This window comes from Rhea pennata, chromosome 19 (genome assembly GCF_028389875.1).
Source record: "Rhea pennata isolate bPtePen1 chromosome 19, bPtePen1.pri, whole genome shotgun sequence".
Taxonomy (NCBI): domain Eukaryota; kingdom Metazoa; phylum Chordata; class Aves; order Rheiformes; family Rheidae; genus Rhea; species Rhea pennata.
Genome location: NC_084681.1, coordinates 3,941,662 through 3,968,054, shown reverse-complemented (window position 1 = coordinate 3,968,054; position 26,393 = coordinate 3,941,662). Strand labels below are relative to the sequence as shown.

Genomic DNA, 26,393 nt, shown 5'->3' with positions numbered 1-26,393 from the left:
TCTAACATATGGAGGAATCATGCTTGAACACTGCTTTTAGCATACAAAAATATTCTCCATCTTATGTGTATATAATCAGGATGACTTTTCCAAGGCTTTTTAAAACAAAAGTGCATTTGAAGTAAACTTTATTAAATATGGTATAAATCAGATTTTTACTGAGTGAATTTTCACATTAAGAATTACAATCTCAAACCTCATAGGAAACCAAAAAACAGTATGCCCATTGAAATGAAAGAATAACGAGTGCATTTCTGTGTTTAATGCTTCCCTTTTGGACAATTTGATGCAGCAATAAGTTATTGCTCTTCTTTTTCTATCTAGTAGATTAATAAAAGTAAGTTTAATAATGTTCTTGAAGTCTTCTGTTTTGATAGTGTTGATGACAGAAATATTCTTTTGATCTTGTAGATGACCCACTTTATTATAACAGGGCTCAAACTAAAACACTTCTCAGATCCTCTGTGGATAAGATCACACACTTGGTATTCTCTAGTGAATTGCTGGGGTTGCAAGCGTGAAAATGGGCCCAGAAATACAAATGCAAGTGGGTTATATTACCTGAAGTGGTGCCATGAGTCAAAATGTTTATGAACTGCTACTCTTTAATGGATTTTTGTATGCATCATGAAAGTACTAAGGCTGTCAACAGTCTCCTGTGAGATGGCTGGAACAGCACATGTCTGCATGTCAGACTGGAGTGAGTTGCTGGGTTTCAAGAATGTTGATTTCTCATGTTCTAGGAAAAACACTTACTCTTACAGATTTCATGTGGGGTCACCTGAGTGGAACTATTGAAAAATATTGGATAAGAGAAAGGTTGCATTGGCTTTAACCAGTCTTGAATTCATTCTGTTTAGGATGGTCTTGGAGAACTTCAGGTTGTATTTATTCTAGTATTTCAAGGCACTTACAAAAAGTATTTGAGTACATCACAAAATAGAGTAATAGAGCTTGGAATAAGGGATCCATTGCTGTCTAATTTCTTAATACAAATGTACTCTTTATTAAAAAAAAATGCTGATTTAGATTTTTTTGTTTGTTTGTTTTGGAAAGTTTTGTGTATGTACAGTCTTTGGAGGGTTTTAAATTTCCTCCTTTTTCTCTTGCACATTAAAAAGAAAAACAGCCTATAATTATTACAATAGCTGAAAATTACTGTATATTTTCTGGTACAAACATGAATGAATCTGAAAGGTAACATACTGCTCCTGCTGTGCAGTGCATTGTTTGCTACCAGAATTACAGAGCAGATTTATACACAAAGCTGTGAAAACTTAAAATACTGGCTTTGATGGAAAATAAATTAGTTTTTGTCATTACTGTGTTTTACCTTCTAATAATACGTAAGTAGCTGTCACACTGCACCAAACTTTGCAGACATCAGTGTAAAAATAAAATCATGATGAATTTACTTTTAAGAAAATGTTATATGAAGCTTCTTTGTTCAGAATGGCCATTAGAGAATTATTGTCTGCATTGGCACTGGATGGTTTAATGATTTATTAAGTCATCTTTTAATTTCTGTAATTTTAAAACATGAATAACAAGTTTTTCTTTATCTGATTTCATTAACACTAATTATGCTGGTATTTTGTAGTGATAGGGAGGAAACTTCATTTTTTCTTTCTCTTTTTTTCACATAAGCTGCAATGAGAGCAGATGTTTCTACTGAAGTTGAAATATTGGTTATGGGGTAGAAGTGCTGTTAAAACGTGCTTAAGTTTTGGATGATTAGAAAGGTTTATTCTAGTGTGATGGCCTGCAGAGCCCACTATGTACAGCCAAAAATCGAGCAGAAGTAATCAAAGACCTGAAAAATGTCCTGGTGTCCAGAAGAGTGTGCTCGTGAAATGACTAAACTGAAGTATGAAAAAACCTAAAATTCTAGGTATTCTTACCCCCTAAGAATTCTTTCTGCATTAAGAAAAAAACACTTTTTAAATTGTGTGACTAAGTTTACTGTATCAGAATGCTAAAAGAATTAATCGTGACTTCTGTGAAAAAGTTTCTATGTAAGAGCATGCTAAAAAATGGTAGTTAAACATGCATTTCTGATTATGTGACCATCAAATCTTTAAGTGTTAGCAGAAAAGGATCCATTATGCAATCCAGAAAATGCTGCCATGTGTCGGAGAGTGCTGGAACGTATTCATTCAACTTGTTTGGAAGATGGAGGAGTTTATTATTTCCTTGCAGAAAAACTCTGCGTAACTAACTGAGAGCAGTATTTAGTGAACCTTACAGGAAAACTCTGGGAGCAGTGAAATAGAATAGTCCCTTTTTCAGTAATTAATGCTTTAGGAAAAGGAGTGTTGTCGCGGGAAACAGAAGCCTGCATTATAGCGTTGTTTTCACCGCCGTGTTATTTCACGGGTCACTAAAGCCCACGTTTTCAAATCTCAGGTTTATTTTTTATTGATTTTTCTTGGATGGCCAACTTGAGGTACCTGTGGGCTACTTACCAGAATCAAAAACACAGTAGAAATTTGAGGTTCATCATTTCTAAAAATCGAAATCACTCCCACTTTGAAAATGGAGTACTTAACCTCTTTAAAAATCATTTACCTGGTCTATAAAGTAAACCCATGATTTATAGGGATCTTGAGAATCTCAATTCAGGTAAAAATAAATCACAGTGCAAGTCCAAAGTCCCTGCTTTAGGTGGACGGTTTCTGATCCTCAGTTTGTGAAAAACGGAGGAAATGAATCAATTCTGCTGCAATGCAGAGTATTTGAAGTGTAAGGCAACGGTGAAGGATGGATGAAAGAGGCAATTTTTGATTTTAAGTTTACTCCTTAGAGGATTCTGTAGTTTAGCAGCTCACCAGAAGGTGTCAGTTTATTCAATAGGAATTGTTTGATAATCTGTAAACATCAGATTCCCTTTAGTACGGTACATTGTGTTTAGCCAGTTAGGAAGACAGTAGCCTGTGCCCGTCGCAGAACGGCAGTAATAGTGTTTGCCAGGGGGGTTTGACGATTAGAAATTGTGGATGAGCTGGTACATATTCAACAACATAAGGATTCAGCCTGAGGAAAACTTTAACAGAATAAATTCACAATAATGTCTAGTTGGGTCTGAGTAATAAAGTAGAGCTCTCAGTTACTGTGTTAAAAGTTTTATACAACATTGTAACAATCATTTAAATGGGATATGAACTCTTTTAAATATTGTTTACTTACTGATAGATGCTCAGAATAATGCAACATTACCATAGGAAAAGGCCTGGTTTTCCTTTTTTCCATTTAGAAATTGGAAGGATTTCACTAAATTTTAGTGTACTCTCTTAAATTCATGCTTTTGAGTGATCACTTTAACTATAGCTTGCCCATTAGCCTTTGCAGTTACTGATGAACAGGACAAATCCATATTAAATAAGAAGACATCTGTCTGAGTCTGAGATGTGTATCTGGTTTGTATTATGTAAAGAAGTGAGTAGTACCACGAGGGGGCAAACTTTTCATGCAAGACTAAGGATTTGCCAGATATGGGAAAAAATATATTCTATTGGTTTATTATATATTTAAGTTCAAAGAGAGCTAAGATGTTGGATTTTATTATGGGTTGTGATTCTTGACGCTGCAGTGTTTTTTTTAAACTTCAAATTACCAGATTTATGACTTTAAAATAGGAATGATCAGAAAGATGAGCAACAGATCAAACAAAAACAGTTTAAGTTTGAAAAATATCATATGAAAATATGTTTTTCTAAGAGATTTTATTCAAGATTGGAAGTTATTTCACATAATGGCAGCTTCATATTTATAGAAAACTTAGTCTGATTTTATTTCTTTTTTTGGTTACTCATTACAAATTCAGGAAAACCATGCTAATAAGAAGAGATTAGAGTATTGCTAATATTACTAAAGAGAGCCTGTAAAAAACCATAGGAGAAGATTATTAGGTATTGGTAAGAGGTCAATAAATTGCTCTAATAATGTTACGCATGTGACTTTTTGAAAATTGTAACTACAAAGAATGAATTTGTTACTTACTACCAATAGGAATTCTGTGAATGGAGCACTATATGGCCAAGCCTGCGATACTGTTCCCTTGTTCTAAATAAACTGATCTCATTTTAATGCTTGTATTCTTAATTTAGGAAGCATTTTTATCAAGCCATCTGAATTATAGAAATAATGCATACCATTTGCCTTCTTAAAGCTGTAGATTATCTTATTTGGTCTGCAGCCTGGAAGAGAGATATGGGATAAATAGGAATCTTATTCTATTCTTTGCCTGTATATGTCTCCCTGAATACCTAGTAAATTCAGTAAATATAACATAAGCTTTACTATATAAATTGTTTAAATATAAATTATTACTGCTTTGGGACATGCGCAGCAACTATGTTTCATCCTAAACTTGTTTTGGTCTTACAAACTAGCATTTGTTTCTCTCTTGTCAGGGTTCCTGTGAAGAGATATTAATTCTTGTAAATACATGTTTGATATTGGCTATCATCAAAAGCAAAATGTATAAGCGTGCTAAAGCAGTGTACTAGTGAAGGGCCGATTTTGGCTTTCCTTGCTTATGTTTAATAGTTTCTTATACACTTGAGATTTTAAGGCAGTGTGTGCTCAGTCCGTGAACGCATGGAATTTCTAAATCTGAGCATTTTTCTGCACTGACTTGATGCTTTCTTACTTAGGTTCAACATAAAAGTGCAATTGCAGATTGTAGCAAGCTTCATGCTTACTGGTGTTTCTGGTGGTGCAAAGTATGCCCAAAATGGACAACTTTTTGGCCGCTTTAAGCTCACTGAAACGCTTTCAGAAGACACTTTGGCTGGACGGCTGGTGATGACCAAAGTCAATGCTGTTTATTTATTGCCTGTCACTAAAGAGAAGTCAGCACAGACCCAAGGAACCAAAGAGAAGGTTTATGAAGCAGCTATTGAAGAGAAAACAAAGGATTATATCTTCTTGAGGGTGTCCAGGGAATGCTGTGAAGAACTAAATCTTCGGGCAGATTGTGAAATGCAGGTAAGTCTGAGTGGAAGGGTTACTGGTATACACACTATTTACATTGTGTCTCTTCCTGCTCCACTCAAAATAATTTATCAGAGATAAAAATGGGTGTATTTTTATTTCTCATTGTACACAGAAAGTGTAATGTGGATAAAAGTTTCAGCTCTCTTTTTTTTTTTCTAATATATGTATGCATTTCTGCTTTTTGCTTCATCCAGAGAGGAGGGAAAAACTTCAAGCATTATGGTCAACCATCTCCCTCTATGTGGTATCTGATAGATGGAATTGAGATATCACCAGAATTCATTCCTGATGTAGATTCAGAATTGCATCAAATCCGATTAATTGACAGTTGTATTACCTGCTTTTTCTTTTTTAAAAAACCCACATTTTTCAGTGCAGACAAGAAATTATACATGCTCGGTAGATCAGGTATTGGTGTATCTACATTGATAGGGTCAGAATGTTGAATTTACTGCCCATTTTGTTTATTGTTAGAGCTGAAAATGCTGACTTCACAGAAAACATTGGTGTGGAGAACACAGCACATTTCACGCTGCTACCAGGTTGTTTATGTGATCGTCGGTAGATCACCAGGTCCAGAGATATGCCTGTCCTTGGCTGCTTCAGAACTGTGCTAGTTTTTGAGAACCTGTGAGTGGGAATGTGGAGCGGACATGGCTTTGGGGTGTTCGTCTTGAAGAAGCAGTTAATTGAACCGCAAATAAATTCAGCAGAGTCAGTCTTACCTTTCAGTTTCCAGAGAAGTTGCTCTTTGTTGGTCATCTGTTGTGAGATGATATCTCACCATGACATCTGTTGCATGTGTGAAGACAAGAAGATGTGAAATTTGTGTAAAGGGGAGAAATATTACACCTTAAATCTATCGAGGAAACATTTGGTCACAAAATGAAGAGTTACAACACTTTTGCTAGAGAAAATTATCTTGGCAGATGCAGTTTTTGTTTGCTTTGAGGTTAACCTGAAATTGGTGAGGAAAGAGTATTTGTTTTAAATAATTCTGTGTAGTTTGCAAATAAGACAGTGCATGGAATGTAAGTGGAAGTGCACGTAATGGAAGACAAAGCTGTAGTTAAATTAAACACTACACTCCTCCCAGCCTTCCCCTCTGTATCTACTATAGACCTTGAGGTTGATCTTGCCACCGAATAGAAATAATCTCAAATTAAGGTCACTGGAATTGCTTGAAATCAATCCATTTTCACTGAAGGATTATCTTCTCCCATTCATTTTGTTTTGGGGAAGCATATGCAAGAATTCTAATATCTTAATTTAGCACAGATAATTGGTCTGGGAAGACTTATGTTGTACTGGGCACTTGGTTTTGTGCTTATTTTCTTAAAACAATAATTAAACCTACTAATTGACTTATCAAAAACTCCACTGGAATACAAAATGAGCTGAGGCTTTAGTAACTGACTTAATTTTCTGCGAGTCTTATAAAAGTTAGCCAGAGGCAACAAATTAGTTTGTAATTCCTCTATTCTGCATTAAGAATTGGGTCCTAAAGTTATTTGTAAAATCATTTAGTATTTCATAAGTATGTCAGCGAACCAGTGGTCAAATCCTTAAACATTTGCCTGAATTGTGATCAGTTCTAATCGTGCAGAAAATTTTTTCTGATTAAGTGTTGCCTGAAAAGTAAATGAAATTTGGAAAGAGCTCTGCAGATTAGGCCTGAGGATATTGTAATTTAGATGTGTAGCATTTTTATTGAAGACTCTAGGCATCTTTGATAGAATTAATAGTCCCTATATGATTTTTAAATGTTGGTCAAATTGCTTTTATTTCAGTATGTTTTGGAGAGGTTGTGTGGTTTGTTTTCTTTGTCTTCTAATAATTCGTCTAACAAATTTCCTCATCTTTTGTTTGCCTGCTGCCCTAGCTTAAGTTTTATCAAGTGCACCGTTCATGGAGATGGGACGGAATGAGCTGGTACTTTAAACCCCTTGGGTACTCTGTTTGGTGACCAGCCTTACATTAGATTCTTTTATTTTTGGAGCTGTTACACTGTTCTGTGTCCTTTGCTGGAAACTGGCAATGGATTAACTTCCTTTCCCACTGTTTTCTTATTCTGGAATATATATTAAAGCAGGTTACATACCTCTCCTTCACAGATGGCCTCATTCAGTACGCCACGATAACAGATTTGATTTAGTTCAAACTGGATTAAAAACAAAATGAACAAGCTGTTAAAAAAAAAAGGTTATGAATGCCTGTGGCTAGGAAGAGATGTTTAATGCTAGCCACCTAACTTAGACTCCTAGAAGAGCTATTGAAGTATCATGCAGAGGAGCACTGCAGTTGTTCTGCATTTATATTACACTTCTAAAATCGGGTCCCCTGGTGTTAATCCTGGATATGTTTGAGCAAGGCCGTTTTTCCTGCGCTCATCAAGCCCTGAGGTCGGGACCATTGCCATCTGCTGGAAAGTCCTTTCCAAACATCTGCAGGACATGGTCGGACACGAAATTGGACACTGCATAGACAGGGGTGGGACGCAGATTTGGAAGGAATCTCAAGGTCGCCCTCAGGCAGGATGAGCTGGATCTGTCATTCTTGACAGATGCTAAAGGACGCTGCTTTTAAAGGCCAGGGTGTTTACCAAGGGACTGGGTAGCATGTACATGATGGGATGGGAGACAGGGAAGAAATTCTTAAAAATTCATGTGTACTATGGAGAAAAAGGGGGGGGGGAGAAAGAAACAATTTCCTAACTATTACAGTCGCTTTAGTGAAATACAGAGTGAATATTGTGCAGATTTGTTACTGCCCTTTTCTTTGGAGTTTTGGCTGTACCTCTTGTAAAATGTGATAGCTGAGATAAATATTTAATGTCTTTATACCTGTGAGACATGTTAGTGGCTATGTGCTGCACTGGTAGAAGCAGACATTTATTTACAGCAAAGCTAGTATTGATTTTACATGCTACATATTATAATACTATTATTTAAATACAATAGAAAAAAGGAAGAGCTGCATTTTACACATCCTTTTGAAAGAGGTGATCTTCTTGAAGCAATAAAGATTATTAGTATGCCAGAAGGTTTTACTGTTGTGATCTCTATGGTATGAAGTAACTTTATGGGCAGATAATGGAGTGTCAGATCTAACAAATACCTAAATATATACTGCTAAATTATTCCTCCATCGGAGAAGGTTCAGGAGAATTTGTTGTGAGTTTAGAGAAACAATTTTCTACTTTCCTAACTTTTTTTTGTTGTTTTCAAGCTTACTGTGCTATTTTGGTAATCAGAGAGAGCTTTAAAACAATACATTTTTTGATATATATTATATAAAAAAAACTTATTTAATTGACTAGGACTTCTAATACTTTTATACTTAAAATTTTCATTGTTTCTATAAGCTGTCAAAACAGATCATTTTAAAATACATTTTAGTGTTGCTAGGTGTGTGTTGAACTTCCCACACAATGCTGGAAAAAAAATCAATGTAGATCAGTCACTCTGAAGTTGCTCAGCAGCTTTGGATGTCTTTATACCTTTTAATATTAGTGCAAAGTTTTGTGAAATTACTGTTATGGGCTTCTGCGTTAATTGTTAACATTCAGTTCTTTGGCTCAGTGCTGTGGTCAAGATGATTTGTTTTTGGAGAAATTGGTAAACGCAAACTTAAATATATGTAACTTAAAACATGAAAGAGATGTTTTCATGAATTACTTTCCCCAGGGGTTGTTTTTATCGTGTTTTCAAATTTAGAATGTATTTTTCTCTTTGCTATTTTAGTATACATTTGTATGAACTAATTTTATCAGCTATTGTTCAGTCTGGGTTTAACTGGGGATGTTAACATGCTCTGCATGTTGTTTCTGGCTTTGTACCAGGATTTTGTTGGCATTATCTTTTATTTGCTAGCATTGAAATACAAGTAATTCAGAGAACAGAAGATGAATGTATTGATATGCAACTAATTGTTTCAATAACTGAACATAATCAAGAAGTTATATTTTTACAGAATGTTTGATTGTAAATAAGTAAAATTTGAGTTTTGTCTTTGTTGGTCACATACCTGATTTATATCATTTGATCTGTAAAAATTCTGTCCTATCAGTGTTCCAGAGTGATTCTTATAACGAGATGGAAGCTCATGTTTTTTAAAATAGTGTTTTATGACAATAATATTTTCTGAGAATTTGATTAATTGTTTTTCTGAAAGTACAATGGAATGTATTCATGAAAGTCAAACAACTAAATTACATTACAAAAATGCTATATTTTGTTTCAAAATGGGCAAGTTAACTATTGCAAATCTTTTATCATATAAAGTTTGCTATTTTCTTCTGAGAGTAGTTTGCAGGAAAATAAAACTGTAAGCTGTCATATGCAGCAAAGTCTATATAGTGTTTTCTAAATTAATCATTTTTGGTTCCTCTGTTCACTCATTCGTTTTATACTGTAGGTTGAACTCCAGTTTCAGTTAAATCGCTTACCCCTCTGTGAAATGCATTATGCCTTGGACAGGATTAAGGACAACAGTATTTTGTTTCCAGATGTCAGCATGACTCCCACCATACCCTGGAGTCCCAACAGGTACAAGAATACAAACACTTTAATACCAAAGATCGTATGGTAATGCAGTATTGAATTTCTCATAACAGATGGCTGAAATCTGCCCTAAAACAGGAAATATGCCTTGCTCTTCATTAATGGTGAGGATGGTTCAGAGAAGAGAGTGGAACTGTTCTAAATAAAACAAGAAAACATCCTTCTAATAGTGGTGTATGTTGATCAGCGTTCCCTTTAAGTAGAACTGCGGTTTTAATAGACATTGCAGTTGTATTGTAGCTGTAGAAAACAAACCTGCTATTGTTATTAACAGTCCTGCTTTTCTTTATAGAAGATATTCATGATCCTTGGTAGGAATGTAAGTGCAAGTTACAAGGAGTTTGCTGTGCATGCAGACTTCCACTTGCATGAGCAGCCCAGTAGTACTTTTGGAGGTTGATGCAGTGAACCCAAATTTGGACATATCACTGTAGGGGGATGACAGAAAAGGTATGGGATGAGTCTTAGAAACACCAGCATGAGAGTCTTTGTCTAGAAGTCTCATAGTTTCCTTTATGAAATAAACCCCCTATATAATATAACAACTTTTAAAGGAACCTGAGACTGATGCAGTGATGGGAAAAGCTAGACAAAGATTACTGGAAAAATCTTAGTTTATCAAGAGATGGTAAAATAGTGGGTGCAGTGTTCTGGGTGAGGGTGATTGCTGCATTATCAAGGTTTTGACAGGGTAGAAAGAAGGGAATGGGGTTTGTATAGTTACTCTATAGAGCTAATTTAAGTCAATGATAAGAGAATGTTTTTCTGTCTGGTGATTTCGTTTGCCCCACCTTGAGATTCAACACTTCTGAACTCAGAACTATCTTTCCCTTTGTTTTTTTTTCTTCTATTGTTGTTTTATTTCCCTGTTATCTTTCCAGTATTTCTTAGATTCTTCTGCCTGCTTGTTCATAGCTGTTTTAAAAGTTAGGAACTCAGTTAATTCCCTCTTGATTTTACTCCTTGTTGCTAACTAGTACTGAATTGAAGCTTTCCCAGTGCGTAAGAATCATAGTGCTTGCACCAAGGCAGTTTAGGTTTCAAAATTATGGCCATATGTGCGTCAGGGACAAGTGATTTTTACTATGCATGTCTACTTTTAAATCTGTCAGGGAGATACTAAAAACTTGTCTACAAATCTTTAACTTCTTATGCTAGCTGGAAATTTTTGAAAGCATCTTCCTGTTAATGCTGGTGTCATTAGCTAGTGACAGTAATAACACTTTTTTAAACTGCTTTCTTATTAGAAGTATATGCCTTAACAATCTCAAAAAAAAAAAAAAAAAAAAAAAAAAAAAAAAAGGAACAAAAAGTTTCTAATGAATTGGTAGTCAATAATTCTTTTCATTGTTCATTTCATCAGAGTTCATTTTCCCTAAACTTGGTGGCTGTGTAACTGCTCTCTTTTAAAACTGACAACATAAATAATACTGGAGAGGAAGAAACATATGTAATGTAACATTTTGCATTTTAATAGCAGATAAACCTTGTATGTCTACTTACATTTATGATCAAGTGAAGGAGTAGCATATACTTTATTAAAAATATGTACTATGCAGGTTAACTATAGACAGATGAGATAATATAAATTGAGTGGTGGTTAGACTGCCTTTAATAATTTCCTGATTTATTGCAAATATTATCAAAGCTTTGTGATAAACAGCACGTGATTGTTTTGCTACAATATAATCTTTAATATGCCTCAGAATGAGCCAGTCAGTGCAGTAGCATTTTAATTTTTTTAAAGCTTTTGAAATCTTATCTCATTTCATTTCTGATTGTGAATTGGTTTTCATGATTTCTGTTTTTAAACTCTCTTGCCTCCTTTTGCACAGACAATGGGATGAGCAGTTGGACCCTCGACTAAATGCTAAGCAGAAAGAGGCTGTTCTGGCTATCACTACTCCACTTTCAATACAACTGCCTCCTGTTCTTATCATCGGTCCCTATGGGACAGGAAAAACATTCACTCTGGCTCAGGCAGTCAAGCACATACTCCAACAACAGGATACTAGGTGAGATGGGGCACTAAATATAGAACAATACTTAATTAGCAATGAAAATGCCATTTTTTACTTAAATTCAAGTGGAAGATAGAAGTATAGAATTTCCATCCAGCTTAAAGAAAATCAAAAAACAAAACCCAAACCATCCATCATTGTTTTGAATGATAAAGTAATTTTATAGTCTTAGCCTGTATTTTCCATTTAGAACAGAGCTAATTAAAATTGGTAATATGTGGAATCTGTGATTTGCTCAACATAAAAAGTTATGCGATATGCTAGATAATAAGAGCTATTCCGTACTTAAAATCAAATCTAGATTAATTATCACAAAATAATTATTGAAAAACTGTGTTAGAACTTTAAATCTTTTCATAACTGAAGGATTTGAGCTAAAGGGCTGAATCATGCATAGGTCAGTGACTGGTTTCATTAAGAGAAGTGTGCAGGAAGATGGCCACTGTTTCCTTTTTTTTGTATTCTACTGCTTTGAATTGTTTTCTGTTTCTTCATTGCTTTTTTATTTGCACCATTTATTCCAGCAGGATTCTCATTTGCACCCATTCTAATAGTGCTGCTGATCTCTACATAAAGGATTATTTACATCCATATGTAGAAGCAGGCAATCCCCAGGCAAGACCTCTCAGGTATTTTTTTAAGGCTTATTATGTATCTATAAAATAGTATTCTTAAGAAAAGGTGTCTATAAAAAAGGTTAAAGAACTTTTAAAACATAAAAGCGTATTGGCATTTACCATCAGTGCTTTTAAAAACATAGACTAAAAGGAACGTGAAATGTATTGTCGACATAATTTTGGGTCATTTGTTAAATAAAGATAAAGACATCCTTTTTTAAGCTTTTATTATTTCTATTGATAAATGTGTCTTTCCTAATGAGCAAACTTTTGATATGCTCCTCTAAAAGCTACTATGATAAAATAAAATGGATTTTAATTGTATTTTAATTCCTGAAAATATTGAGTCACATTTACAGTGATAATTTGGAAACTGGGGCTACTCACCTGGCTTTTTGAAGAAAAAATCTGATGTCATAGAAGCTTCATATTTAGAGAATCATGTGCAATTAGTTTGGCCTCTTCTGAGAAGTCAATATAAAGTAACTGTATATATGATTAAATGTACTTAACATGGGTATTTTGGGGGAATTAGTTAAGGAAAAAAGGTAGAGAAGAGGTGGAAACTTTAAGAGAAAGCGGGATCAACATGCATAGAAAACAGTAAGGAAGAATCTATTTATGGGCAGAAACCCAGTTCCCTGGTAAGGTTTTACTCTGTGATCACAATGTGTAATATCTACTGCTCCCACTGTATAATATATACTACTAGCTTAGTGTATTTTTATCAAATTATGAGCAGGTTTTCTGAATGCCAAGGTGTGATTTTACTACACTGCTAAGAAGGTGACTAAGTATGTTTATATGCTAACTATTAAAAACCATCCTGGATGTAATTTTTTATGCAATAGCATTAAAAGCAATTGAGTTATAGAAGAGAGCTAGGTTTACAGCAGGTGAATACTCTCTCAGGTCTGCTGGATTTGGTTGCCATATGACATTTTGCAGAAGCTGAGGGTCTGGCCAAGGAAGAGAAGGCAGCTGATTTCTGAAAAGTTACTTTTCATCTGGTTCTGTTTTAACACAGGTTTTCTTAAGGCGATTTGTAAAGCACTTTGTGATGAAATGCATAATGGTCTCTTAATTTTGTACTGAGGAAGAAGAATATATGTAATTGACACCTTCAGGAATATTGAAATGTGCTTTAATAGAGCAAGGAGGTTTTTTTTTGTTTGTTTGTTTTTTGTTTTTTTTATGAAAGCCTTAAACCACAGTTTTCTGTGATTGCCAGGCTTTTGTTAACTTTTTTTATGCACTACATTCATCTTATAGTTCAGTCTCAGAAATACTTACGAATTGGTAAAACAAGCAAAAGTGTTTCAATGTATAATTCAAATGTCACTGAATGTTTATATTAAAACATAGTTGTTAGTGTTTGTTACAAATGCTTCAGAAAGTTCTGTTGTAGATTGTATGAAGTATCATGATACTCTATGAAGATTTCCACTTTGGAGATACAGCTGGTATTGTATATAGGCTTATACATCCACATGTGTATAGATTTCCGAATTTCTTTTAAAATACTGCATGCAGTTGAGAAGTGTGTGTTGTTCAAAAGCTATCTGAATGTTGACCTAAGCTAATAGGAGTTAAAGGCTCCGTTAATACAAAGTGAAAGCTAGAACTATGTGAGATTCCTAGTATAAAATCAATGTAGGGATCTGTTGCCTTTCTTAGGGAACTGTTACCAAGAGATGTTTTCAAATTAAAATCACTACTGTAAGTTTAAACAGGGTGCCAGAGTCTTTTGCAATTTGTTTTAGGGAAGTATCGAGTGGAGCAGAATCAGCAAAGGGTCAAAGAAGCGTGTATTTCTAAATGGCTGAACAGCATGTTTTACGCTTTTTTTGTTTGCTGTACAAATGATGAATTTGCTAAAAATATTTCTATAGGTTAGTCAGGAGCACCATAGTATTTGCATTATTTTTTAGAAAGAAAAGCTTAATTATTTAATATTGATAAAGTATTGAGAACTGTGTGAATATTTCTGTAAATTTCTCTAGGTAAGATGCACACTAAATTATCCCGTCAGTGATACGATATAAAAGTTTGAAGCTTAGAGTTTTGGGGTTTTCTCTAAATATCATGTTATAAATTCAAATGATTTTTTTTCAACAAAATAATTATCTGTGCCCTTTGGAAAATGCAGAGGCAAAATGAAGACTGAGAACTTCTGTTGAGTCTAAGCTCTGCACCTAAATAAAATACCAACAAAGCCTGAAGGCCAAATTCTCATAGTCCTGATGCCCATGAATAAATTTTTACCCGGGAAAAAATCCCACTGGGTTTTATTAGATGATTCTCGAGTGTTAGAAACACACTCCAAAATCTAACTCTCACTTGACAGGGAAACATTTTTTGTTATAGCTAAGTAGATTAATGCAGAAGTGCATCTAACCCCCCCCACCTCACCCCCCCATATTTAAGAGGAAAAAGCCTTTGATTAAGTGCTTACGTTTGGAGCTTAGAAGTGCAGAGAAGCAGGCACCTTAAGCGGGTGAGCCAGAGCAGTAAAAGGGGTGGTAACTGGTTCCCAGTTTGCGTCCCCTTGCACTCTGGGATGTGCTCGTCTCTCTCCATTGACTGCTAGAGTGTTCAGGAGGTAGGCTCCAAAGGTAGGCACTACAGGTAGATATCTGAGGTTATGAAGGTCCCCTAAAAACTCTTATCAAGACCAAGGAAGCAAAACCAGCAGTTTCTCTGTATGACTGAGCATGCAATAACTGAGGTATCTACTTACTACTATTTTTATCTATATATTTCAAATTCAGTTGTATTTGTATGCTATTTTTAAGAGGAAAAGGAAGGCAATTGATACAGCTGTTGCTTTTTTTAAAATGTATTTATTTTTTATTTTTTCCTGGACATTTTTTTTTTTTTTTGCTGAATATGAGCTTAGCAATGTTGGGAAAAAAAAAGATTGGTTCTATTTAAGATCTCTCAAATGAAACTTCCCTGGTTCACTAGTTCTTATCTAAATTTCTTAATCATACTATCACTGTGTAAATACTGCCTATATCCTGAAGTCAGGTAGCTTTAATACGTGGTTGCTAGCTTTAGGCAATACCCAGACTATCAAAATGAATCAATCAGAGCAAATCAGAGTTCAAATTAAAACAAATATCAACAGTGTGACAGAACATACCATTTGCATAATTGGATGTATGTGATGCGGAGAACATTAGTAAGCTAAACAAAAGTCATACTGAGTGACACGTAGCACTCATTAGCATTTTATTCCTTAAAGACTTTTTGACTATGTGTTAATTAGGTGTTAAACATTCATTTTACAAAAGTTTAGGCTGCTATGCAATTGCGTGTTTTCTTATGAGGAATTCTTGTATTGCTGTGATACTAATTTTAAGCATTTAAGTTCTGTTTTGTTATTGGGAGCAACAGGAAAGGATCCCTGCATTTCTTTAATCCTTTTGTCCTAAACATCAAAACATAAGTAAATGCAGAAGACAGGACTAATGATACCCTTAACTTGCTCATTCTGAACATACAGGAAGCAGTTTTATCTTTAAACATGTCTGTGTAACTTTACTGTATTTAACTGCTCTATAAATCAAGGAACAAAGCCCTCACACAGAAATTAGAATGGGATGGCGTGATGTTTTAATTTAAATTGACGATTTAAATTGCCGGAAGCTGGAATCATCCCTGATGTACACAGTGGTCATAACTGGTATCATGTCCCTGCACTGCTGAAGTTTTTGCTGTGAGGTACAAAATGTGCTCCTCACTCAAGAAATGTTAATCTACCTTCAGCTACTTCTGTGTAGTTCTTAACTAAAACCATTCTTTGAAAGTGCTTGTGTATTCTGGATGCAGAATTGTGCTGCTTTTGTATGAGCTCTTTGATATAAAACACACATGCATATATATATATATATAAAACTAATGATCCAGAATATTCCGTAAGTGCCAGAAAGGCCGTTGCAAAAATCTCAGCATTCCCTGATTTGTTAAAAGTTATATAACTGGCCTTTTATACAGAGCTGTCTTTCTGTTTTAAATCAATATGGAGAATGTAGTAGAGAGCTACTGAAACATATATGTGGTTTTTGTTTTGTTATCCCAGGATTATTTAACTCTCCCCACCACGAGAACTCAAGAAAGTCTATGGAGAAATAAAGGTGTGGGCTCAAATCCCTGTAACTAGTATCAACCTTTGATATTCTTAAGAAAGTAAATATTTATCACTTTTCATCTGATTTTAAATTGAGCAGGTGCTTGTTACACTCTTGTTACAGAGATGACTTACAGTGGCTTGACAGTCTCTTAACAACCATGGCTCCCTTTTTTGAAATTGCCTAAAGTTCGCATATTGAAGATGGTATTCCCTTATCATATCAAATGTTAATATATGTCTTCAGCCACTTTTTTGCTTAAAACTCTAACTTCTATCTTATCCCATCCTCAAAGGAGGACTAGTAAAAAGCTTAGATTTCAGATTGTAAAACAGATTCTTCACGTGTATTCTGCATCCCGTGGATCGCGCTTCTACATGAGAGTGAGCCACTCTTTTGGAGAGGGATCAAAAGAAATAAGAGAGGAGAAATCAAGTGCTTCTAAGCTTCCATGTTATTTTTGCTTGGGGGATTTCAGGTGAGAAATAACTGCACAAATCTGAGGCACTGGGACTGGAATTCCTCCACGGAGTTCTCTGGAGCGCAGCCTGCGGGAGAATCCTGGCCTTTTTGTCAAGAACTAGAGCGAGGTGTTTTTTTACAGTTCAGGGTAGAAAAAGATGTCTTGGCGAATGTAAATTTATTCCCCGTTGACTCCTTGTTGTCATGAAAAGCAGGAGTTACCTCTCTATGATATGAGTGGAAATCAAGCGCCGTTTAGCCTCCTTCAGAGGCCCTGTCTCTAGACTCTCCTTTCACTGGCTTTTGGAAGTGTTTCCTGAGTCACTCAGGAGCAGTCCCAGCCCGAAACATGACCAAGGAAATGGTTTTGACTCTTAATTACTGATCCAAATTTATTATTTTTGCACATAGTCCATTGTGCAGATTGATGTTTTCATGAAAATTTATCAGTGGAATCAGAGTGTGGAAGAGTAGGAAAAACTCAAATTAGTTAATGTTTAATAGAATTATTTGGGCCAAATTCTAGTTTGGCATAGGTGTTGAAGTTGATGGAAACTAGCTCAGCTGAGAACTTGCTCCATTCTTTGAATCATCTGCTAATATAAAGTCCACAAAAATACAGGGGGTGAAATGTTATGATTCATGTTAAGTAGGTTAAATACATTTTTGTAATGTGTTTGTTCATCTAGCTTTAAGAAAAAAGCTTAACAGTTACGAAAGTACGGGAAATTTTATTAACACATATTGCACCTGAGGAAGAAATTCCTTGTTCAATATGGTGTTGGATATTAGGCTAACTTTATCATGACATTTTCCAGCTAGTCGCATCTGTCAGGTGTCTTATGCTGGTGGTGGATAATAGCTCTGGGGTAGTTTTTTGATCTCGCATCAAAATAAAAGAGATTAATGGGTAAGCAGTGATACAATTTGAAATGCTGTCAGCCGATCTGTGAGTCACACACAGTTGAATCTGTTTAATAAAAGATAGCGCATGGTATAATAATGTCTAATAACGGTAATATTTTGCATTTCAATAGCACCTTTCATCCAAGAATCTCAAAGTGCTTTACAAACATAAAATCACAATAAACTCATTAATCCTCACAGTATTCCTGTGAGGTGGTAGGTAAGTATTATCCTCAGTTAAGATTGAGAAATTGAATTATAGAAAAGCTAACTAAATGGCTGGGATAAATAGAACAGGGGTTATTTTACTCCTACGCCCCTATTCTAGCTCTTAGGCTATATACCTAAGAGTATACGAGTATGTTGTTGCCTTGATGCAATAACAATTTATCAAATAAATTTTCAGTTTGACTGGTAAGAAATATGTTTATAACATTAGAAGGGTCTTGATCATAGAATGGCTCAGGGGCATATCAATTCCTTCTGCACTGACCCATTCTCAGTTGGAATTATGTTTGGTTACTGAGTGTCCATTTGGGTTCTTACTGTTGTTGAATTAAAAAGCCATTCTGAATACTGCAGTGCATTTGCACGTCTTTTAATTTAATTTTACGCTTATTGTCCAAAAGGAATGTTGTTAACTGTATTTCATAAACCGCATTTGTTGTAAGCCTAAAGATTGTTTTTCTCGCATTATATGGAATTGAGCTGTAGTTTTCAAGTATGGGTGGACATAAGATAGGATAGCTGCATTCCAGCCAGTGCAATCATGTTTTCTCTTGGATACTTACTTACTTTTTTCCAAATACTTCTTAATGAAACGATATTTTCCTGTACACGAAGGAGAAATAATTTGAATTGAATATATAATGAATAAAGAAAATAAACAGAATTAGAACTCATACTCAAAACTGAAACTAGTTGAAACTATTTCATCTTAATTTTATTTGGAAATAAGTTAAAATCACTAATTCAGGGTATGAATATTTACACAGTAGTTTCTTATAGTTTAAAAGTTCCACTTTAAATTCACAATTCTTACTTGATTCAAATTTTATTTTTGAGAAACACCATATAGAGAAGTCCTTTGACATCTTTATCCAGACGCTCAACTGGTGCATTTTGCTATATTTCTGTATATCTCTCTGGAGTTATTTGTACTCTGTTTTCTTGGCCACGGCCTTTTGTCTTCTCTGTTCCTTCTCCCTTTAAATAGACGGCCGTAGCATTACATCACTTTTAAAGAAAAAATCGGCATTGATCTCATAATGTGATGATTAAAATTTTCCTTAGTGTCTGGGAAGATGTTTGACATACAACCTTTTGTTGACAGTATTCTGACTTCTGATATTTTAGACTTTGAAAATTATCCTTTCTGGCACTGTCTTCTCATTGTTTTGTACAATTTAATTGTGGTCCTTCATGGTAACCAGATGAATATACATTTTTTCTGATTCTTAGAACTTACAAGACACATAGTAATTATAAAAGGAAGTACAAGATTTCATTAATGTCTTTGCAACGTTGGTGGTTCCAAGAAATTTATGTTTCAGTTGAGGAAATACTTCTTCTAGTTTATCAGTACATGGAATTTTAAATGAAATATGTATTGATATGAGAGTCACAAACTCAAATATAAGAAGATTTTTTTTTTTCAGATTTTCATCTATCATCTAATCCATGGTAGCTTTCCATATACGTAATATTGCACTGCAGCAAATGGAAGATAATCTGAGACATTTTAGCATGTTTTAGCATGTAATTCATGAATTTACAATGTTCTACTTCCTAAAGACTAATTTTTATTTACCAGAATACAAAATCTTATCATTTGCAATATTAGGCTGTTGTAGAAACTGCCTGGAAAATAAGCCTCCTTTTTCTTTTCTAGGGTATATTTCAGAAATCGCTGGGTAAAGACTGTCCACCCAGTTGTGCATCAGTACTGTTTGATTTCAAGCACACATTCCACCTTTCAGATGCCACAGAAGGAAGACATTCTTAAGCAACGAGTAGTAGTTGTTACTTTGAATACATCACAGTATCTATGTCAACTGGATCTTGAACCAGGTAAGGTGATTTCTAAACAAGGACCAGCCCTATAGTCCTTTTAGAATTATGTCTGTCTTACCAGTGTCAGTGACAGTATTCTTTCTGTTTCTTCCTTGCCCCTTGCATTGTTCAAAAATGAAGAAAGAAATGAAAGACTTTCTTAAAATGGTCTTCCGCTTTCTTGTAAGAAAGCTTTTGTTTACTACAAAGTGTAAAATTGCTGGCATTCGGATTAACCTTTCCTTATTCTATTCTATTCTTATTTAAAAAATGAAAGTAATTGAATAAAGAATAAGTACTATCTGTGGTCTGGTGTTTTCTGAGATCCAAGAGGGAGAATTTTATTTGAGATTCTGACTTTGAATATTATGCTCATTAAGGTCATTACTCAGTGGAGCATGTAAGTATAAACGTACAGAGCTTTCTTCTTGTATTGTAAGTTGTTTAGCTTTGCAAACAACTCCCACACATACAAACTCATGCTATGTTAACGTGATATTTCTAGGCTGTTTTCTGAATTGAAATGTCTTAGACTGATAACTTGGGGCAGAGGCTGCTTGGGGTTTATTCATTTCTTGATCCCCAAATGAAAATCATCTGCTTTTTGGAAAATGTAATTTCTTTACAGAAATTGTTAAAGTTACCGTATTATAGCTGCAGTTAGACATTCATTGCAATAGATAAAACAAACATGGAATCCGTAGTAAATATTTTCAAGTTTTTAGATAGAAGTTAGTACTTTGTTTAGGAATGGGCTGTGTATAGTCTTGTCATAGTACTATGTGTGTAAGTATACAGAAATCGTGTTTTCCAAAGAAAATTGCTGTGTTTTTAGTATATAATCTTACTTGGGAAGTGCACTAAGTACTCTGATAGTTTACTTTAAAACTTAATATCTACCAATATGTAAAAACATTTCTTTCCTATAACTTTCCAGAAATTACACTTCTTAAAATATTAATTAGATACCTGAAATAGTCTCTTCGAAGTATGGCCCAGGATATTTCATGTACATGTTATGCGGTGCATAGAATTTTTCCCACAAAAGCCGGACCTTTCAATCCAACATTATCATAAGATTGAATTTGAATCTTCCTTCAATTCTGGTCCTTCCCCCCAGTCAAATTATGTAAGGCTCATAACTAGCAAAGTGCTCGGGTGTGTGTACAACTTTAATGGGAATTTTGACATACAAAATAGTTAATATGACTCAGCTACATGAGGGAGTCGTTTTTCTGGTCATTGTGCAAACCTGTTCAAGAATCATGCTGATGGAACAAACAAAACAATATTTCAGAAACCTACTGCAGGGGTCTCCCAAGAGACTTCTTTCTTCTCATATAAATAGAGATCTAGGTGAAACACTTGTGTTGATTCAGATATATCAGTGGGTTGCTGCTAATATCATTGGCATTCAGTTGACTGCTGTTGGCCATCTGATGGACTTGAAAATTTTTGTCTTGTGTGGTTTCTAGTAGTTGCTAGAAATTAATTTTGGTTAGCTGTACTGAATTTTTGTCTGGTTTCGGTTGCTCAGAATATAAAACTCTTTAAGACAAATTATTGTATTGTTATCACTGTTTATTTTATCTCAGTTTCACTTAGTTGCTGGTATCTCTGTTTTACAGGGTTTTTTACACACATTCTGCTAGATGAAGCTGCACAGGCTATGGAGTGTGAAACTATTATGCCTCTAGCATTAGCTAATAAAAATACAAGAATTGTCTTGGCTGGAGACCATATGCAGGTAAGAGCTGTAGAATTTTTTTAAATAGTCTGTTACACTCTCATCAAGGAAGGTATATGTATATTAGGGTATTTATCTCATCCAAATGTCCACATTATATGAATACCTGATAGTCTTAGACTCACAGTGTTTCTGCTAAGTAACAGCATGGTGTTACCCTCATCTCACAGTACAGGAATATATAAAGAAAGTGAATTGCCTAAGGCTGTGTAGGAAATCTGTGAGAGAATAAAGACTTAGGCCCAGTTAGGCACTGCACTATATGCAAGTAAAACTTCATTTTAAAGAGGATGGTGGATAAGTTTTACCAGTCATGCAATAGATGGGGAAACTAAGGAAAATTCAATGATGCAGGTGGTTGCTCATATAGTCAAGGTAAAAGTTCTTGCTGCTTTTTCTGGCGAGTAGTCCATGCTGATTTCTAGAAGAACTGCAGAATGCAGACAATACATATTATGGTTTAGAGACGTGTTTTGTATTAAAGGCCTCATCATCTGGTAGGGAATTGAACAAGCAATAAACGGGAATCTGAAACTGAGCAGTGTCTTTTTACCACTTTGCTGTGCTTAGGAATTGTTTAGTAGTTGCTGGATTCTCATTCAACACTGATTCTGCATGCGGTTTTGCTGCCTAACAGGCATGAGAAAGCATGCCTGGAAAATTCAGTCTTACTTGCTTTGTTGGTTTAGGCCAAATTTATTTGTTTTTGTAGGTTTGCCTTCAATTTTCTTGGCATATTGCAATGGCAGTGGAGTAGATGTTTGCATGGCCAAAGTAATTAACTTAGCATAGGGTTGGCACCCACCACTCTCATCCATGTGAAACATACGGTTCTTCAGATCTTGCCATGAAATTTTTCTTTTCCTTTTTTATTCTTCTGTTGACATTACATTGAGTCTGTACATCTCACTGCTACGATTTAGTACTAGCAGATCATTTGCAGTCATGATACAGTAATCCTGAGGTCTTCCGTAGTGCTTTTTATACATAGATCTCAAAAATGCTTTATAAAAGAGGTTGGAACTCTTACCACTTCAAGCCGGATCTCCTGAACCCCAGCTGAATGAGTAGAGCCTTGACTCTGGCCTATATATCTCAAGAGATCATCTGTGAAGAGCTGTTTTTATAGTTTAGGTTCTCACAAAGTTCTCACAGATGCACACATGGAATGTGCAATATTTAAATTTCCAAAACTAATATGTATCTGGGGCTAAAGAAAAATTAAGTGAAACACAAAATAAACTCAGAATTCTGACTAGTAATATGTTCAAAATAAAATAGATTGGCTTAATTTCCACTTAAAATTTTTTTTCATTATATTTTAAAATTGTTCTTTCTTATTATCCTTATCATCCTTGCATTTTTCCTGCTGTAATAGATGGTGTTTTTGTTGTTAAACAAGCCCAATAATAGTTTAGTGTATTAGTAGCTAGGATAGCTAGGTTTTTAGTTTTTCTAGTAACTTGCTATTTGTTTTTCTCACTATGTTACAAATTTCTCTCTTTTCTGGTCTGTAGTAATTTAACTAAGTAAAACATAAAGTGATTCTCTGTGTAGTTGTGTAATGGCATTCAAAACAGATTTTTTTGGTCAGATAGCTCTCTGCTTTACTGAAATTATTCGTCTGTGCAAGCCATGAAGGAAGAATTTAGACATAGTTATTCAGTGTTTTGTTGTTCATTTAAAAGCATGCTGTTTTATGTTGCTTTTACAGTAAGAATGTGCATTTCTGTGGAATAATTGTAAAATAAATAATCATAGATGTAAGTCCTCGAGTTATGGACAAACAGTAAAAGTGAGATTTCTTGGTTTATAGAATATGTTTGTTTTGATGCAAAATATTTCTCTTGGGAGCATGAAATTCTAAGTCCACATATTTAGTTACATTTTCTTTGTATATGTGTGTCTATTACAGCTCAGTCCTTTTGTCTACAGTGAATTTGCCAGGGAAAGAAACCTTCATGTTTCATTGCTTGATCGGCTCTATGAGCACTACCCTGCTGAATTTCCGTGCAGGATCTTGCTGTGTGAGAACTATCGCTCCCATGAAGCTATCATCAAGTAGGTGTGAACTTTTTCACTGTATCATGCTTTTGTTTAACTGGCTTGAGCAAACTAGAGTGGACAACTCCGTTGTTTCTGTGCCAAGCACAGCTGAATGAAGAGAGAAGCATTAAATGTTTCTGCAGTGACATTTTGGTTGTTTCAAAGTTAACTAGCAGGGTACTTCTGTGTTGCTAAGTTGGAATTCAGTCTCCTAGAACAGAGATTCAGGATACAGTTAGGCAATTGTATTACAGATCTCTCATTCAGGGAGGGATGCTTTGGCTGCAAGGCTTGCACGTTAAGCCAAAGAAGAGCTGGTCTTTCCTTTTGGACTGCTATGCAGTATATTATGTTGATTCTGTGTTTCTCTGAGGTGCTTCAAAAATTTAGAATAATTACTGGAGTGTATTTCCTTGGAAGAATAATTAAGCTAAGTGCAATATAAGGAACATAAGGATAAATAACTACGAACAGAAAAAAAGTAGGTCAAATTTTGGGCATGTTTCTTTCATACTCTTTTTTTTATTACTTCTTTCAAGACACATTAATCAGTTATTTCACATTTTTATGCTACCATAAACTAATGGCTGCTAGTGTAATGAACTCATCCATGAGCTGTGCTGGAAAGAATAAATGCAGTCATGGGGAAAAATGGAAAAGTTTAAGCCTTTGCTCAAATATTTACTGAGGAATATTTTGTTGATATGCAGTCATACTAATTAGGTTATCACTGTATTCAAAGCAAAAGCAGAAGTATTTAAGTGTACTGGGGAATCAAAAAGGAAAATGTAATGTATTTTGTTACACAGCATAAGATCTCTCTTCATCCTGTGGACTTTGTAATTATAGACTGAGTGTTGCTGAATTTCTTATGCATTTCTAGAAATTATAAATTATAAAAGAGAGAGAATCTGAAAGGGAAGGGATCGTTTCATCTTTTGGTTAGATGATCATTTCCATGAAATTTGCCTCAGAAAGATCATGAAAATTCATTTCTGCAGTTGAAGTATCAGACAGTGAGTTCCTAAAAAGATCTACTATGTTGTACACTGAGGTAAGGATTGCAAAAGTACCATTGGGCAGAGTTGGCATTTTAGTCAAAATCCCATGTGCCTAATTCAACAGAAAAATGTTACTGGGTGAACTGACACCTACTAAATGCTTTCATGGTGGTCCATTTAAGAGATATCTGAAGTCTCTTCTCTTTTAAATGTGAAATTTCCCCTGACACATGGGACCATGATGCTTATGACAGAAATAATTGGAAGATGATGATTCATGGTGGTCACATTAATCACGTCTACCTAACTGAAGTAGAGACTAAATGAAAGTAAGGAAAGAAGAAGCCATTAGTTCAATCTGACTTTGGAACTGCAATTAGTAAAACAGCCCTTGTAGAAATGGTGTTTCACTGTTCAATGAGAACTCATTGCTGAGGATTAACGTGCAGAATAAACTGGTAGTTTTGCTCGTTGGCAGCAGTGGACTGCAGCTAATGTCAGAGATGAGTTGCAGACTCTTTTCATTCAGGATTGTTCAATGTAAGACAGCTCTGGTCAGCAGTGAGCTGCATTTTTTTGCCAGTAATTTGATACCAGATTAGTTTCTTGGCTTTTCTATGACCAATTTTTTACATCTTGAGCAAAGATTGCGGCTAAAATAGTTGAAAACCTGGAAGAACTTGGTGGACCTGATGGTGGGACAGTCCTTCTAGGTTTGGTGTTTTTGTGGCAGGCTATATTCACGTTATCACCTCCACAGAGCTACATCAGAAGAATATTGAGGTTGAGCACTCAGACTATATTCAGTAATGAAGAATAGTAAGTTAGTTTAGTTTTATTGTGTTCCCGATATTAGGCAGTAGTTAATGTACTAGTGATAGCAGTATGCAGTCTCTCTTGTTTTTTTTTGTTCCGGTTTACATGTTCAGTCCAGTTTGTTGGCCTTCTTCCTGCTCTTCACCATGAAACTAATTCTTGCCATGTTTCCTTTTAAGTCAGCCAGCCTCTGTCATGCCCAGGTGCCAGCAGAGGAAATGTATCCTTGTTGTGTTTCTGATAAGTAACAATATAGCTTGCCACAGAGGAAAAGCTTGGGTGGACACTGAAGCATGTGCTCAGTAACATGAAATCTTTAGTAAAAAAATCTTTAGCAAATTTATCCTCCAAGTTCAGCAAATGTCAAGGCTCATAGTCCAGCTGACCTGGGGTGAGGTGGGGGTAAGTGCCTGACACCAAATTTTCCTTTTGCCTGACCTCAAGCCAGCAGAACTTCCCAAGTGAAATCTTAGTGAGAGTGCTGTCAGTAACTTTATAGAGCTTTAGATCAGCTGAAAGCATTGCCTTTGTAGGAGAACTGTTGGGCAAACACATAGTTAGTCCTTTCTACCTGGTCTCTATCTGTCATAAGGAAACAGCCATTTAGAGAAATCATTTGGAAGTGCTGAATAGTGATCAGTGGTTCTGTTTCCTTGTGAAGCATTTTGTGGTTGCATATTTTATCAGTGAGATCCTTTGTAGACTCCATGCTGTATTTTGTTTTGCCTTGTTGCAGTTACACTTCTGAACTTTTCTATGAAGGCAAATTGATGGCAAGTGGAAAGCAGCCAGCCCACAAAGATTTCTACCCTTTGACTTTCTTCACAGCACGTGGAGAAGATGTGCAGGAAAAAAATAGTACAGCATTTTACAATAATGCAGAGGTAACTCTTCTTTGGCTTTATCCTTGAATATTTTCTTAAAAATCTATTACACATTGGGATTTTGTATGTCACAAATATATACTTGTTAATAACTGAACAGCCCTGGAAATCTATTAGTTTATGCTTAGTGTTGGTAGAAGGCATAAAT

General features: G+C 35.1%; 1 protein-coding gene across 4 annotated transcripts in view; it reads left to right on the top strand.

The window, feature by feature from the left end:
* Window positions 1-26,393, top strand: part of HELZ (helicase with zinc finger) — a 91,160-nt gene that overhangs the window by 37,115 nt on the left and 27,652 nt on the right. For 3 of the 4 annotated variants that reach the window (XM_062591749.1, XM_062591751.1, XM_062591752.1), the window contains 8 exons: window positions 4,656-4,989; window positions 9,415-9,545; window positions 11,396-11,575; window positions 12,106-12,210; window positions 19,591-19,769; window positions 21,380-21,498; window positions 23,414-23,559; window positions 26,098-26,245. In XM_062591749.1, the coding sequence (XP_062447733.1) occupies window positions 4,656-4,989; window positions 9,415-9,545; window positions 11,396-11,575; window positions 12,106-12,210; window positions 19,591-19,769; window positions 21,380-21,498; window positions 23,414-23,559; window positions 26,098-26,245 (1,342 nt within the window). The remainder of the gene's footprint in view (window positions 1-4,655; window positions 4,990-9,414; window positions 9,546-11,395; window positions 11,576-12,105; window positions 12,211-19,590; window positions 19,770-21,379; window positions 21,499-23,413; window positions 23,560-26,097; window positions 26,246-26,393) is intronic. The other variant, XM_062591750.1, reaches the window with a different exon arrangement.